General features: G+C 36.2%; 1 protein-coding gene across 1 annotated transcript in view; it reads right to left on the bottom strand.

Moving 5' to 3' along the window:
- Positions 1 to 18,476, bottom strand: part of FAM13A (family with sequence similarity 13 member A) — a 341,975-nt gene that overhangs the window by 275,534 nt on the left and 47,965 nt on the right. Inside the window, 1 exon segment of the mRNA XM_043572193.1 lies at positions 4,268 to 4,445. Within this exon segment, the coding sequence (XP_043428128.1) occupies positions 4,268 to 4,445 (178 nt within the window).

Below are 18,476 nucleotides of genomic sequence, written 5' to 3'. Positions count from 1 at the left end.
ATACTAATTCAAAGGGATATATGCACCCCTACGTTTATTGCAGCATTATTTACAATAGCCAAAATAAGGAAGAAGCCTGCGTCCACTGATAGATGAATGACAGAATATTATTCAGCCATAAAAATACACATACATATATATACAAATAACATATTATTTCACTCATATGTGGAATTTGAGAAAGTAAAAGAACAAAGGAAAAAAAGACAGACAAACAAACAGACTCTTAATTGTAGAGGACAAATGGTTACCAGCGGGGAAGTAGGTGGGGGAATGGGTGAAATAAGTGAGGAGGATTAAAAATACACTTTTCTTGATGAGCACTGAGTAACATACAGAATTACTGAGTCACTATATTGTACACTTGAAACTAATATAACACTGTATGTTAACTATACTGGAATTAAAAATTTTTTAAAAGGAAATGAAAAGTAACTCACAGAAGGAGAGAAAATATTTGCATATCCTGTATTTACTAAGGGGTTTATATCCAAAATACATATAAGACTCTTAATACATGTAAGACTCTTAATAATAAAGACAATCTGATTAAAATATGTGTAGAACATCTGAACAGACATTCCTCCAAATAAATAAAAATAGCGAATAAGCACATTAAAAGATATTCAACATCAGGGAAATGCAAATCTAAACAATGAGATACCACTTACCAGGGAGATTCCAAAATTCCTCTGAAAGAGCAAATATAATAGAAAAATAGAGGACAAGAAGGAGCCATACAAAAATGAGAAACAAACATGTATACAGTACTCATGTATTCCCACTCATGTGGGAAGTTAATATGTGATAGAGTTGGCACTGTAAATTAGGAAAGAGATATGCTACTCAGTGTATAATTTGGCAACAACTATCTATTTGAAGAAAAATCACACTGGATCTATACATGATACATGCCATATAAAAAAGAAATTCTAGATAAAAGTGAAAAGGTAATCATAAAAAAGCTATAAATATAACAAAAGAAAAATATGTAATGTAATACCTTTGTTATTAATGTAATATTAAGCAAGAAACAGTATTCAGATTTATTAAGCAAGATATAAATGTCAACAAAAAGAGGAAGAGTTGAAAAGTTAATTAAAAATTTTTTTAATTTAATATATAAATTGCCATAAAGCTAAAAGGCAAACAATCAAAAAGAATTTTTGTAATTTTTTTTTCTAAACAAGGATTAGTTTTTAGAAAACCTAAGGGACTCCTACAAAGCAACAAGAGCCACAACTAAAAAAATTAAAAGCACAAGACAGACACAAACTACAGTGAAACACAAATACTAATGCCACCTACCACCTAAATCTAAAATATACTCAACTTCACAAATAATTAGGATATTCTTTTTTCCCATTAGATCAACAAGTACTGAATTATGTGTTAACGGTCAGCATAGCAAGGTTACAGGGAAACAAGTATTCTTAAACACCAATGGTAGAATCATAAATTGTTACAGCTTCATTAAGGGCACCACACATTAACTTTAAAATGTGTATACTCAGCCAAGCAGTTCCACTTCTAGGTTACCTTTTCTATAGAAATAGTTGCAGATGTACATAAGGAATTAAAACACTTAATATATTCACTGCAACACTATTTTCATGTAAAAGAATTGACGTTTAAGTGCTTATCAGTAGAGGGAAAATTAATCAGGCTAGGGGAAATTCCTAGTATTCAATAGTTAAAGAATAACGTATGTAAGTAGAGTGATATTAAAAGTTCCAGTGATACTAGTAAAAAAGTTCCAGTGATACTAGTAAAAAAGTTCCAGTGATACTAGTAAGAGCAATCAAGCTTCATAATATATGTATCATTATAAGACCTATATTTAAAAATTAAAGTTTTATGGCTGTGTTCAGACATAAGGATGGAAGGATATATACCTACTGGCTATGGATTTTTATCTCTAGGAAGGAGAGGTTGGCATGGGAGGTACTAATGGTAGAGACTTATGATAGAGACTTTATTTGTATCCTATATACTTTCTATGTTGTTTGAGTATTTATAATGATAATATTACATGATCATCTAAATTTAATAAACCTGTAACTAGGATTACATATTGAAAACCTATAATTTAAGAGTCATCCAGAATACAGAGCACCAAACATTCATCTGCTGTTAGTGCATTTTCTTCCATTTTATAATTATATATTTCATAGCCAGTTATCTTTTTATATCTAAAATTTTATGTTCTTTCAACAGTTAACATTATTTCATGAAGATGTTTCTTTATTAAAAAAAAAATCTTCCGGGGCACCTGTGTGGCGCAGTCGGTTGGGTGTCCGACTTCAGCCAGGTCATGATCTCACCGTCCGTGAGTTTGAGCCCCGCGTCGGGCTCTGGGCTGATGGCTCGGAGCCTGGAGCCTGTTTCCGATTCTGTGTCTCCCTCTCTCTCTGCCCCTCCCCCGTTCATGCTCTGTCTCTCTCTGTCCCAAAAATAAATAAACGTTGAAAAAAAAAAATTAAAAAAAAAAAATCTTCCTCATCTATCGACTAGACAAGGTATTCACCTTAGGTATTAAGAAAAGCATTTCCTTTGTCTTTTAGTGGGTCTTGGTAAGAATTATCCTTGAATCTCAGCATTCCACTGATCATCTTTGTAACATGAATGGACTAAGTGTGGTCAAAAGTTGAAATGTCTACTTTTCCTTAGACAGAGGAACTTCAAAGACAACATAAGCCACTTCTGCCTCTTTAGAATCAATCAGATATAGGAGACAGTACAGTACTTGGTAAGAAGTTCAATAAACAGTTATCTGTTGTAAGAATTATACTCTATTTCAGTGTGAAAAGGACCTAGTAGTGACTTCCAGAACTGTAAGTTTAGACACACATGCCAAGTAGATCACAACAAAGTACGTATACTTAATGCTGTTGAACTATACACTTAAAAATAGTAAAATGGTAAATTTTGTTAGTGTATTTTACCATCAAAAAGGATAAAAGCTATACTAATCAGTAGAGCCTATAAAAACTCATTACTTGATATTTTTGATTGACTAACTGAAGCAAGTTACCAGAAATTCCAGATCAAGCCCAATCCAGTAAGTCAGCAATGAGGTATGGATCTGTGAGTTATAAAATGATCACTCTACTTACAAAATCATTTTCACCTCTTCTAGAATTTAGGGTTTCAAAATTATTGAACACTTTTCTAGTTATCTCTATTTCTTACATGTAGGTCACTAAACAAAGGTTTATTTTGAAGATAGGAGTAAAAATAAATACAGCCTAATACAAAGCTCTTGAGTAAGAAATTAGTAGAGGCTATGTGTGAGATATTTATTCATAAAACCCTAACATATCCTATGAAATGCTATTATTTAAAACTTAAATCTCTAAGGTTACAATGGGGATAGTTATTAAGGTAGAACATCTCACCAGAGTAGGCTGTGAATGTCCCGGAACCCTGGAGTCACTATGATCTAAGCCAGAGTTTATATTTGGACAGTCATTCTGAGGATTGTACTATTCCTAGTTCTGGGCTGCTGAATGAGCTTAGCTGAGTATATAAACAAATACACTATTAAAAAAATTGCTGAGAATTTCTGACGGCTTTAAAAGCGGGAGCGTTCTTTGTTCTTATTACTAGAAGAAATGTGTTTGATATCAGTGGGGATTAATAGATTAATTAATAAGAGAGTTAAAAGCAAAGTCCCTGGATTGCAACATCATATTTTACACATCAACAATGAAATACCTTTAAGGAATAACAGGGAAAAGAAAACATGAAGTTTTACAAAAATTTTTATGGCCAGTGCTATAGCAGCCACCAAGGAGACTACTTTATTTCTAGTCTAGTTTATTCTTAGAAAACAAATGTAGTTGAGGTTACATTTTTCTGTCACTGACATATTGAGCTTGAATTTTTTCATTTATTAGCAATGATTTTAACTACCACATTAAAAAATTATGCACTATATTATACTCCTTCCCTTTCTGCTAATCAATGTTTCAGATTAGAATTTTTAAATGCCCTTTTTTAGCAAAAGTAAAATGTATTTCCAGAATTTTAAAGGCAGTTGTTTGAAATATTACAAGTTATGGTTTCATGAAAGGCATATTTGCCTTCTTCAAAGTTGGGATGAAAAACAAGGCTAAAATGCCCACTAGCAAGATAGAACTTCCCCAACATAAACTGGTTGACTTTTCAGTCTGAAATATGACTCTACATCCCAAATAATTTCAGGCAGTAACAAAGGGAAAAAGCAGTATGTGATAATATTAACAGCAAAGCTCCATTAACTTACTGAAAGCAATTTGGCCCAAATACAGTGGCGAGATTGTGAACATTCATGCGATTCTGCACATGGTGCTTAGCCACTTCTGTCAAGAACTGGCATAGGTACTTGAGGAGGCAGTAGTGGACGTCTGGCAGCTCTTTTATTAATGCTCTTAAGCTACTGTCCTGAGCATCATTTCTGTCATCTGGAAAGAAAAAGAATAAAAAAAAAATGCTCTCAGGCATATTTCATAGTAACAACAACAAAAGCACAGAGGCATAATAAAGTCTAACATTTTATTCAGGAAAAAATTCCTGAAGACTTAAATATTAAGGCCATCAAAAGGTGGGGGGGGGGCAGTTTTGCTTTTTCTTTGATTGTTGAGTATTTAACTTTCCTTGATGTTAAAGATTTACTAACTTATTCAAGACACTCTGAAAATCATGAGCTTTACTTAGTGCATTAAATGGGTTCATATTTCACTTCTGTGTGTTCCTTACCCAAAGTTAAGACTGACTTTTTATCCATTTGATTAAGGTCTTCAAGTTTGTTAAAAACAAGAATCTCTTGGTTGAATAAGATTTAATACAGGGGACATTTCTAGGTCACCATGAACAAAAATAAACTAGTGATCAGGAATCTAGATAGAGAAAACTGAAGGAAGCTATTTTTTTTTTAATGATCTATAATCCTATTTAGGCATGTACTGTATGTATGTATGTATGTATGTACATACGTATTTAATTAATTTTTGAGAGAGTGAGAAAGCAAGCATGGCGAAGGGGCAGAGGAAGAGGGAGAGAGAGAATCTCAAACAGGCTCCATACTCAGCATGGAACCTGACACAGGGCTCTATCCCACGATCCTGGAATTTATGACCTGAGCCAAAATCAAGAGACAGAAGCTCAACTGACTGGGCCATCAGGCGCCCCAGAGAAAACTGAAGGAAACTATCAATTTCTACATAGCTTTTTCTCTCTCCCATGTCACAGAGTTTAGAATTTGATAGGTGCTTTTTATACAAAGCCTACTAACCTATATAAAGCCAAAAATATCTTACAGTGAGCCAAAATTCAGACACATATATGAAAAGTTTCCCTCAATTCTCAAAGATTTATGTAATTTGTCAATATTAAGTACAGAAAAGTTATCTTAAAAAACTTTGTATACTATTTTCTTTCAGAGGCAAATATAAATCTTTTATAGCAAATACTTTAGGGGAATAATCATAATCCATCCTTTTAGGCACATGCCTAAGACAATGAAAACTTAATCCAGTTATAACTAACATACACTGGATTCCTTAACCTAGATAGGTCAGCTACTTTTAGCCAGTCAAGTGTTAAGAAACAGCAAAGTGAGGCAAATGTGTTGCAGTGGAAGAGGATTAGTCAGTGTTACAAAATGCATGCATAACATGATGCCACTGAAGGAGTGAAAACCTAGAGAACACGCAGAAAGTCACAGAAAGTGCTGCTGAGTGGCTGCAGTGCTAGAATTAGGAAGGTCAGGAGTCACTTCCTGGATTAGAATCCTCCTTCTGGCACTTGCTACCTGTGTGAACTTAGACTCGATACTAGACTTATTTATAAATATACTAAACTCATTTATAAATGGGAATATTAACTACCTCATTGGGTTGTGATGAGGACTGGATGAGTTTAAAGTTGGAAAGTACTTAATATTTTTCAAGTTTTTATTTAAATTCTAGTTAACAGTTGCAAAGTACTTAAAACAGAGAGGCTGACACACAGTAAGTGCTATGTAATTACTTGTTAAACAGAGCAACTTCTTTTACTTCACCGTCACTAATTTGGTTTTATGAGAACTGAGGTTTTAATGACATGTCTTTTAATATAATGAGCCCATTTCACCTTTATGAATGTTAGAATACGGGATGCTGCCAAAAAATAGCAATGCCAAAAATGTACAGACTTCAATCTTTGTTAAAATCGCTTTGGAGAACATTCCCTTTATGACTGGAATAATGATTTCTCACTGACCACAAATGATGTGATCCAATAATGTATACAATGTATAAATAGTTTTCTTGATATTAGAAAATTTTATTTACTTTAAAAAAAGAAAGAAATCATATTTAAATACTTTGATAATCCATAAAACCATGTGGTATGTTGCTTATGATGGCATTGTTTTCCACTGTATTATGATCTTGACTAGGTAAGAAATGGAAATAATTAAGTTTGGAGTGATTAAAAACTAATTGAAAACTACACATTTCTCAGCCCTTTGTGTTATAAAAATAAATATGAACTACAAGAAAATGAATTCGATTTTGCCCTTTTTATTTTCTTACAGTGACTAATCCAGAGTGAATCTGGATGTTTGCATGGGTGTGTACTGTCTGCCTAAAATTGTGGTTTAATTCCAGTATTTAGGAAGACAAGCAACAACATTCTAACAGCCTTGATAATGGGCCATTAGCCTTCTGGCTCTGAGATGAAACTTCAGATCCTAAGTTAGATGATGTGTGAAGACACCAGATTAAATAAAACAAATATTGAAAACAGTTATGAGTTTATGACAATAACATCTTTCAAAGAGAAGGAGCACTTCCATCATTTACTTCCAAGTTTTGAAATACAATAGATAATTTTCCCAGACGTAAAGCTGACAAGTAACGGGAAGGGAGACAAACACACACAACCTAATTCCTTTATGGCATGAATGGAAGAATCACTAAATCTGTTCTGAAAGAGAAAAAGCAGTTGAGGAGAAAGTATCTTGTACGTGTTTCCTACCCCAAAGCATTTGCTTCCTATGACTCAGTGATTCACTCACTGGGCGAGTATGTGAGTGTCCTCTCCTTCACAGGCTTGAATGGCAACACACTGAATTTGAACCCTGAATACTCATAATTTACTTCCTCTGTTCAGACATACTGACACTGCCGTAAAGATCTTAATTTATTAGCGTAACATTTGTCACCTCTTTTCCTACTAAGCACGTGCTAACATACTAGGACTCTGTAATTAGCACTGTTTCTAGAAACGTGGTAAGTATCACTGCTATAGCCAGCCTGAAGTAATCTTACAGACAAGATTTCTTATACGTGAGAATAATTGTTCAACACCTTTAGGGGAGCCTTGTAGAAGTATGCCCAGCATAGCATCACTGGGCAGTTGGCAGTATTGGTGCAAATGTGCCTTTTGATGCCTGAGAGAAAAAGTTCATAGTAATTACTATTGCTTGCATTATTCTTTGATGTGCTGATACGTAAATATAATAAACATTGCCTTGTCATTCATACTCTTGCATTAATATTGGTAATTACAATGACTTCCTCAAGGTCTCATAAAAAAAAGTGAGCAATGTTTGCATTTTCATGCACATTTATTCATATATTATTTGTGATACTTAGCACATGCTTTGTGCATCTGGCATTCTCTAATGCTAGGCATACAGTACAGAAAACAAACTTCATGCTTTTATGAAAGTTATATTCTAATGGGAGAGACAGACAGTCTAACTGTATATATGTGAGTGGTAACATCAGTGCTCTGAAGAAATATAAAGCAGAATAAGGGAGAATAAAGTGGAGTGACACAGGGAGGGAATGTTATTTCATTCCGCATGATCAGGGAAGGCCACTCTGATATGGTGACTGAGCAGAGAGCTGAAGGAAACAGAGAATTGTATGTTAAACAGTAGTAATGGCAACGGCAAAGGCCAAGTTTGGGAGGGTGGCAGGAAATGAAATCAGGAGACAGTGCGGTGGGGGCTGGGGGGGGAGGGAGAAAGAGCCAGGGAGGATCATTACAGTCTTATTATAAACCATGCTCCCCCGCAACCCTGAGTGAGAGTTTTGAGCTGTGAGGAGGCTGCATTTAAGAGGACCACCCTGGTTGCTGTGCTGAGTCTGGACTGTGGGGGGTGGGGGTCAGTAGAGGCAATGGAAAGCGGGCAGCTGAGCTGGGAGACTCCACAGTCCCTGAGAGAGGCTGGTTGGCCTGGAGCAGGTTGATAGCAGTGGGATGGCAAGACATGGCCAATTCTGGATATAGTTTGTATCTTGTCTGTTTTATATATGCAAGTTCTTTGTTTTCTATGTGAAAAATACATGAATGGAATACACATTCAATCATTCAACAAATATTTACTGGATGGCTATTCTGTGTCTGGCACAATTCTAAGCGTTTAGGATACATCAGCAAACACAGCAGAAACCTCTGCCCTCAGGGAACTTATGTTCTAGTAGGTGTGACACTGAACAGGAACTACAGTAATAGGGATAGAGGGAATTCAGAGTCCTGGCCCCGGGGTGATGGTGGTAATTACAATTATATACATGCTTTGTCAGCAAGGCCTCATTGAGAAAGTATTTGATGTTTATTGTCGGTTAATGTAAAAAATTCGCAAACCAGCAGATGTAAGCTCATTCAGAGTTGGAGGCTGAGGTGTAAACATCTTTTAAATTCCCTCAATGCCTTGCATATAAAAAGTGATAAAGAAATAGTTTAAATAGAATGATGCTTTTAAGATACATAGAGAGTAAGACAAACTGGTATAGAAATAAAAAGACATATATATTCCAAATTTTGAAGAAATGTGGAATAATTTAGTCCATTTATACAACCAGCTGGATTGAAGTGTTGAGTAGGAAGGGGATCACAGAGGATCCAAATGATAACAAAAGTGTCATTTGATGGTCAAAGGGTAAGGACACTCAGCAATGAAATTCCACACAAGAAGAAGTGAAATGCACCTCTGCAGTTGTACTGAAATATTTTAACTGTTTAAACTTGTAGTTATCTCTAGAATTAAACTGGAATAAGAATTAGAGTATGTTATAATTCACGAGGCAAAAGGTTTAAGAAAACTTTGCAGATGGAATAGTGGTTAATAATTGAAATAGTCATCATTTTCCTTGATATTAATCTTTTCATAGGACAAGAACTTTCTGTATTAAAGAGTCACTTCCAGTTATACAAGTTTTCCTGAAAGTTTGCATTTGCTGTTGGCTAAATTTGAATCATTTCTCAAGCTAAAAAACAACTGCACAATGAGCACAGTATATATAGTATACGGAGGAAACTACTCAGCACTTAAAGACTGTACCATAAAAACTTTTGTTCCAGATTAAGTAGCAAACATTGAACCACATGGCCAGTATTTGTTCTCATTAAAAAAAGATTATGATCATAATCAGTAATGCTGAACCTATACCACGGGATGGCACTTAACTCTAATCTGGACATTCATCCTGGTGTTTGTCACGTGCTTTGACTTTTCAATGACCATGAAGTTATACTCTACTTACAGCCTTAGGCTCAAGGAGAAAAAACAACAACAACAATAAAAAGAGCAAACTGCTAATCTCTACCACGATATATCTCAGAGCCACGAGAAGGTCAGCCATTAAAAGAACCAAAATATTTAGCCTCATGGCGCCAGATTTATCGAAGTAGCTTTTTATTTCCTCATTAAGCCTCACAAAGGATTCATGAAAACTTGCTAATCTGTTAGAACAATAATAAGCTGTTGCTGATTTTGAAGATGAGGAAAGGTCACAAGCCTGAGCATGTGGAAGCCAAGAAGAAACCAGCAAGAAAACAGGGATCTTGGCCTTACGACTGCATGAAATGGAAAAGTGCCAAGGTTCCAAATGAGCCTGGAAGCAGCTTCTCCCCTGGAACCTTCAGATAAGAACCGGGGCTGATTGACATCTGGGTTTGGCCTTGTGAACCTGGAGCAGAGACACCAGCTGGGCCCACAGACTTCTTACCCACACAACAGTGAGGTAATTTGTGTGGTTTTAAGCCACTCAATTTGCAGAAATCTGTCACAGCAGGAATAGGAGCCTAGTATATCTCCAGTTAGAACGAGACTGAAACAGAGATTAACTTGTCCATGTTCACACAGTACCAAGTAGCCAAGCTATAAATCAGGTATGGCAGTAGGACCTCAGAGCATATGATCTGATCAGTATGCACTAACAAACTTAGATATAGTTGTTATCATTGTTACAGAGCAACTACCACACTGTCTCATACATGTAAATGTTTAACAAAAGTTTCCTGAATCAGCAAATGAACAAGCAAAATTGCTGAGTATTGGGGGGGGGGGGTAGTCTTAATTCATTTATGATACATTATAGCTTCTTAGATCCTGAGGTGTATGGGAGGAGCATTTTAATAAAAGCCTACACGAATTTCTAGGCACAAAATTCTTTGTAGAATACGTGAGAACAAAACATAAGTTATATTTCTTTCTAAATATGCATTTGTAAACAATAGGAAAAAGAATCATAAAACGCCAGCTACACTGGAATACACTGGGTTTTACCCTTGCATTTCATACCCCAGGAATGAAATCACTTCTTTAGTGTTATGAGAAGCTTATCTAAACAACATAATTATATTTTCTGGTTACGGAATTGGTAGATATCTATGTAAAAGTAAAGGTTCTATTTTTACAGCTCTCTTAGAATCCTTGCCAATGACAAAGTTCTCAAGGCCTCACACAAATTTCTCAAAGGGTGTGATGATAAAGTGACTAAGAAAATTTAATCAAGTGCAGTCTATTCTTAGATATTAATGAAACTACAAATCTTATTCTGATTAGATTCTACAAGACTCACAGGTGTGTTTACTACAAATTAGCCAATATCTACACTGATACTCCTGGCTCCCAGAATGAACCTGCATGGAAAGGCAAAGGCCTGTAGGATAAAAAAAAGAATTTGATGATACTTTATTTTTCATTCCCATGACAAAATATTCCTAATGATGCCTAAATAGTATATCAGCAAGTCTATTCCGTGGGCACTTACTGAGTGCTGAGTGCTTGTTAATGGGGACAAGCTGACATAGATACAAAGATAAGAAACACACGAAACAGTCCATCTAAAGTCAAAACTGCGAGTTCACATCTAGGCTAGATGTTAGACACAAGCATTTAACAGCTAAAGAACCTGTTTATGTGGGAATGTCAGTACACAGGAGAGTAAAAAAAGCAATCACAGCACTTAGGAAAGGGAGCCTCCTACAATATAATATGTGAATTTTTAACAATACTGGCAATATCCCAGCTAACAAAGCTTGGCTCTTTCCATAAATCTAGTTCTATATTAAAGAGGCAAAGTACAGTAAGTGTGTAATTTCAGTGGAAATCATTTTACCACCAGTTCCCACCCTCTAAAACCCTAGTGATCCAATGCTCAGCTGTAACTGGACTTATTTGGTGTCATAGGAGGTACACCAACAAACCCAGTTTTTAAGTCTATTTTGGATGTTGCTTCCTTCTCCCTTAAGTCCTCAAATTATTTATGGAATCAGTGTAAAGGTTGATAATTTCCACAGGTTTAGCAAAATACTGGTATTCAAAATACAGCTTGACAGAGTTAGGGCTGAGCTAGAGGCGACTAGCAGGCCAATCATTTGTCATCCCTTCAAATTGATATTCTTTTAACTTCATTACATTTTTTACATGAGTTGATTTCCTAATACAAATAATATATATATTATATATATCACATAATGTATATAATATACATTTATATATATATTAATTTACTGGCTGTTCTTTTTCTCTTCCAGCTCAAATAAGATGCTCTTCACATAAAAACATTAGTGAAAAATGCAGAATTTACTGGAGATTTCATCAACTCACAATTCATTCTAAAAATCTCCAACAGACATTATCTTGTTGGCCCTTAAGCAACCGGTCTTCTCTCTGTTTGTCCTCTTCAAGTTTATAATTCATCTGCGATTACATTTCTACTGCCTCGACTACAAGGATAACTAAAATTAAAAACAGATAATAATAGGTGTTGGCAAAGATGATGAAAAATCAAACCTTCATTTATTGATGATGAGAATGTAAAATAGTACAAGTATTTTGGAAAACCATTCCTTAAAATGTTAAACAATGTCACCCTGTGACCCAGAACTTTCACTCCTTGGTAGATACCAAGAGAAATGAAAACACATGTCCCTACAAAAACTTGTACATAAATGTTCATAACAGTATTATTCAGCCAAAAGGTGTAAATAACCCAAATATCCATCAATGGATAAATGTGATATATTCATACAACAGAATACTAACCAGCCATAAAAAGGAATAAAGTACTGATGTTCCAACATGGATGAAACCTGAAATATACACTAAGTGAAAAAAACCTGTCACAGAAGACCACATACTGACTCCATTTACATGAAATGCCCATAAATCTAGGCAAATTTATGTAGCTAGAAAGATTAGCACATGCCTAGGGCTGAGAGAAGTGGGAGAGGTGGAGAGGAAGGGAGGAGAGTGCCCACTAATGGGTTTAGAGTTTCTTTCTTTCTTTTTTTTTTTTTTTTGGAGTGATAAAAATGTTTCAAAACTAGATAGTAGTGATTGTTGTATTCTGAATATACTAAAAGCCACTGTATACTTCATTTATTTATTATTTATTATAATTTATTGTCAAGTTAGCTAACATACAGTGTATGCAGTGTAGCCTTGGCTTCAGGAGTAGATTTGCATAATTCATTACTTATATACAACACACAGTGCTCATCCCAACAAGTGCCCTCCTCAATGCCCATCACCCATTTTCCCTGCCCCTCCCCAACCACTGCCCATCAACCCTCAGTTTGTTCTATGTATTCACTGTATACTTTAACAGGGGCAATTTTATGGTGTGTAAATTGCATCTCAATAAATTTGTTCTAAGGAAACTATGTTGGCTTTAAAATCAAGTATAAGATGGGGCTCCTGGGTGACTCATTCAGTTAAGTGTCCAACTTTGGCTCAGGTCATGATCTCACAGTTCATGAGTTTGAGCCCCGTGTTAGGCTCTGTGCTGAGAGCTCAGAGCCTGGAGCCTGCTTCAGATTCTGTGTCTCCCCCTCTCATTGCCCCTCTCCTCTCATGTTCTGTGTCTCTCTCTTTCTCAAAAATAAACAAACATTTAAAAAAATATAAAAAAGGTCTCCTGGGTGGCTCAGTCAGTGAAGTGTCTGACTTCGGCTCAGGTCATGATCTCCCAGTTGGTGAGTTGGAGCCCCTCATCGGGCTCTGTGCTGACAGCTCAGAGCCTGGAGCCTGCTTGAGATTTTGAGTCTCTGTCTCTCTCTGCTCCTCCCCTGCTCACACTCTGCTCCTCTCTCTCTCCCAAAAATAAACATTAAAAAAAAAAAAAACTAAATAAAATCAAGTATAAGTCAGTGGAGACCTTTTAAAGATAAGCTTATCTACTTTTTTCCTAATACCTTACTAAAATGACAATGAAAGAATTAAGAAATATAAGCCGTCAAGATAAAAAGAACAGCTGACAATAGTAAAGATCTTTACAAAGTTACATACATGTGAGTATACATATACACACGCACACACACATTCAAGACCAGTTGTTCTAATGCAGATTAACTGTTGAGCCATGGGCTCTCTATCCAAGTTTGCATAATCCCACTCACTACTTAATGTTATCTGGTACAGTCAAAAAGGAAAATAAAGATTTGTATGCATACTTAGCAAACAAAATATCATCTAGTTGTCAAGATCTACAGTCTTAGACATCATGGGGGGTTATAAACACAAATAAGGTTTTCCTGTCACAAGGATCTAGGAGGGAAGTAGAACCAACTGGAATATCATCAAAATGTGTAGTCAGGTTTGGAAACCTCCAATTTATTCCAGTGGAGGTCTTGCAGAAACCTGATTGACTGGTTCCTTGGGCAAATATGCAAGTGGCAACCTTTAACTCTTTGGGTTTAGGTCTGCCCACAAACACGGAATAGTTTATATATTTGGCATTGCTTCTAGGAAACCTAAAAAGCACATAATGAAAATGGAAAGGGCTTAAAAATGGAGTTTTAGTATAATGATTCTGTTTTTCATAGAAACAAATTTGAAGGTTGAATAATTTCAAAAGAAGAGGAACTTCTCAGTAAGAAGGAATTAAACCCAGGGAAGGAAATATGTCATATGCTTGCTATGGAACTCATACTATCCAAGAAGAGATTACTTAATAAGTAGAATTGTAACTAACCAACATTTGCATGGTACTGTAATATTTTCAAGGCAGGGCACCTGAGTGGCTCCATATGTTAAGCATCTGACTTCAGTTCAGGTCACGATCTCACGGTTCATGAACTTGAGCTCTGCCATCAGGCTCTCTGCTGTCAGCACATAGCCTGCTTTGGATCCTCTGTCCCCCCTTTCTCTCTGCTCCTCTCCCACTTGCACAGTCTCCCTCAAAATAAACTTAAAAAAATTTGCAAGGCAAAACCACTCAGCTAACCTCCAACAATAAAAATGGCATTATGATACATAGTATGTATAAAAGACAGGCTTAACTCAAACTCACCCTGGTGAATTCCTCACGTAATGAAGAAAAACATAACTCAATCTTAGGCACAACTCAGCTTATTAAATTAGGTTTCTTTACAATTAGGCATTGTACTGATTGAAATGGTCCTGTTATTAGGGTGCTTTTCTTTAAAAAACAGTTGCTGACTAAATTATCAAATTCTCATAAACTAAAATTCACAGGCTTGTAACTTGCACATATTGTTTGCACAGCTGCTACTATAAAATTCTGTTCCATTTAAAATCAAGTACAGGGGGAGAAAAAGGAAAGGGAGAATGTCCATTTTAAGAAAAGGATTGATCACTTGTATTTATCTAATTAAATCTGCTTCCCAAGAACCCACTAAAATGACAGCAAAAGATGTTTAAAAAGTATACGCACAAAAAAAGGGCAAAAAAAGAACAGCAGAGGAGAGAGAGGGAGATGAGATTTCAAAGACATTTGGAAGTGAATGCAAGGGACTGAAAACCCCAGTCTGTTCTAAGGCCTGTCGAGGCTCACAGGAGCCTCCACCACCCTGTACATCCAGGAAAGCATGCGGTTAGGCAGGAGGGCTGAGGCTTAGTCCATGCATAATGTCAATGGATTCTTACACTCTGGAGATAGTGAAGGGCTAGAGCAAGGAGCATAATTGAAAATCTGAGGACCAGTGAAAAGACCCTGCTTAGAAAGAATGGGCACATTAGCACACTTCCTACTTCCATGCTCTTGAGGAACAAGATGGATGAAGAGAAAACTATGTCCACGTATAGACATTTGTGGGTCCCCAAATCAAATAGGCTACATTTCCCTCCATCTATACCCACTATCTAATCCTCCTAAAGCAAAGTATATCCGTAGACAAGCCCACTGTCCCCATATACGAATGTTTCTCTTAAATCCTATCATCCAAGATCACCCATGTTTACATGAAGAAATGCAAGAAATCCCACAACACAAATATAAGGAAAAGAAAACTATAAACAACAACAACAACAACAAACTTGCTGGTATCCTCAGAAAGATAAGATTAAGAATAGGATTCTATAAAAAGAATAGAGTGCTTTGAAAAAGAAATAGCACTAATATTTTGGATATTAACAATATAAAAACTAAAATTTAAAAAAACAAGCTTGGAAAATAAAGTTGAGAAAATTGCATAGGAAATAGAATTAAAAGACAGTGATAAGACAATAAGCATTCAAGACGGTGATATAAAAAGATCCTGAAACTATCTCCTCCCACAGACACAACCAATCTAAAGCTACATATGGAACAATTTCCTCTGAAAAAGACCTGAGAAACAGTGTAACAGCAACTGCACAAGTATGAAAGAAGCACACTGAGATGGGTAGGAGAGACAGAGACATTCTTCCCCCACCCCCTCCCCCCCCACAGAAAAACCCACTTCAGGTACAGGAACCCACAATACAGAGGGATTTCAAAAATATGTGACTTTTTCCTGAGAAGCAAGGAATTTGTGTCCCAATCAGGCACCCCAACCCTCGGGACCTACAATGGAGAGATAGGCTGCCAAAGCATCTGGCCTTGAAAACCAAGAGGGCTTACATCCAGAAGAACCATAGAGCTGTAGAGAATGGAGAACCCACTCTCAAAGGGTATGTATGCAGATCCATTTGCCCCAAAATCCAGTGCACAAGTAGTATGAATAGTACCTAGACCTTATGTGAAGAAGATCCACTTGCTAGTCTTAAAGCCTCTGCTGGAGAGACAGGAACCTATTGAGACTCTCTGGGGATGGAGCCATTGGCAGGTGCAATTTTTGTGTTATTCTACCTTGGTAGTACAAGTGGTGGTTGGTGCTATGTTGGTACTCTCTAACCTACTAGCACTGGTAGGTATACTGCTGCCACAGAACCATCAGGCCAAGTAGGTGAATTCCCTGCCCCTTGTGCCACAGCTGCAGGTGCATGCAGCCCACACATGGGATGCCCCTTGAGCACCTGGCTCTAGAAGCCAGGGGGGAATCACACATCTGGGCCCTCTGGGCCAACTTCCACACATGGCCAGTCCTTCAAGACTAGGAGAGGTAGCTATTTTGCCTAATATGTAGAAATTAACAAAGAAAAGTCAAACAAAATGAGGAAGCAGAGGAATATGTTCTAAAAGAACAAGGCAAACCCTCAGAAAAAGACCTCAATGAAATGGAGATAAAAAAAAAAAAACTACTTGATAAATCAGAGCAATAGTCATAATGATACTTATAAAACTTGAAGCATGGAAGAACACAGAACTTCAACAAAGACAGAAAACATAGCAAAATACCAAACTGAAGTCACAGAGCAGAATATGACAGCTGAGCTGAAGAATACACTAGAACTGTTCAAAAGCAGATTAGACTAAATACAAGAGTGGATCACTGACCTAGATGACAAGGCACCAAAAATCACCCAAACAGAGCAGCAAAAAGGAAAAAGAATTAAAAAAAAAAAAAAAAAAAAAAAAAGGAAGATAGCTTAAGGGTCCTACAGTACATAAGGAGAATAACATCTCCCTTATAGAGGACCCAGAAGGAGAAGAAAAAGAAAGGGGGCAGAAAAAATTATTTGAAGAAATAATGGTTGAAAAGCATGGAAACAATCTAAAGGTTAACAGATGCATGGATAAAGACACACACACACACACACACACACACAGACACTATACAAAGGAATACTACTCATCCATGAAAAAAAGGAAATCTTGTGATCTACAACAATGTGGATGTACCTCGAAGGTATTATGCTAAGTGAAATATGTAACACAAAGACAAATATATATGATATCACTTATATGTGGAATATAAAAAATAAGACGAACCAAACTCATAGATACAGAGAACAGACTGGTGGTTTTCAGAGGGGAGGGACTTGGGGAAAAGCTAATATAATGTTATCTACTAATTTTGCCTCAAAAAAAGAAAAAGAAAGATAACATAGGATAATTTCAAAGACCCAAAGAGGGTATTTTCCACATAGGGTGGACTTAGAGTGCCAAGAACAATACACTGAAAAAAAGACTCCGGGAAATAGCAGGTCCAAGAAGGAAGACAGGTAAGAGATTCTCAGAATCAGCCCTGCAACCAAATTAGATGGGAACAGAAGAAAAGGGGCCAAAGAGGAATCTCCCCAGAAATAAAGAATTGATAAATTATTTGAAAAGCTTTGAAAGGTTAGTGGATTTATTGGAAAATTTTTGCAGTTTGAAAAAAATCTGCAGATAGGTTTATAGAAAATTATGTGAGTGAAAATGTAAGACACATAACATCTCACACATACACACACACATACCCTTATGTAGTCATAACAAGTCAAATATTAATTAGGACATCAACTAAACTTGTGATACAACACTACTGGGAGAAATTGCTCTTTGGAAGAGACAATGTAACAGCTAATTCTACATATTTCATACGCAGAAGTGATGAGATAATGTCTGCAAGAAATTAAGATATAACATCGTAAGAATATTATCAAATGGAAGCAAATACCAAGGAACAGCTAAATAAATGAAATCTGATTTCCTCTAGGAAAGAATTGAGGACTTCCAAAGGGTGTGTAGGGGTTGGCTGGTTTTCCTTACTAGTCTCTGAATTTCATTTTTGTTAAAGAACTATATGCATCTATTACATAAAACAATTTCTTTTAATAATGGAAAAATATGTCCAAGAGAATGAAGATGTATTTTAATGAAAGTAATAAAGTTACTTAGGAATTGGCATTTCAGTATTTGATTAATTTTATTGAAAGATTACCAAATCCAACTAGATTTACATCCCACCCAACACATTCACTACGCTTACTGTTGGAATCATGTGCCTGTTTTCCAAACACCTCTGTTCATGTAATCCTCTCTTCCTAGATTACACACTACCTATGGGAATTCTACCAGTCATCCAAAGCCCAAGTGAAGTACTACCTTCCTCTGATCATCTGT

Source organism: Prionailurus bengalensis, chromosome B1, assembly GCF_016509475.1.
Source record: "Prionailurus bengalensis isolate Pbe53 chromosome B1, Fcat_Pben_1.1_paternal_pri, whole genome shotgun sequence".
NCBI classification, from domain to species: Eukaryota; Metazoa; Chordata; class Mammalia; order Carnivora; family Felidae; genus Prionailurus; species Prionailurus bengalensis.
Note: the sequence above shows the minus strand (reverse complement) of the source record. Positions and strands in the feature narration are given on the sequence as shown.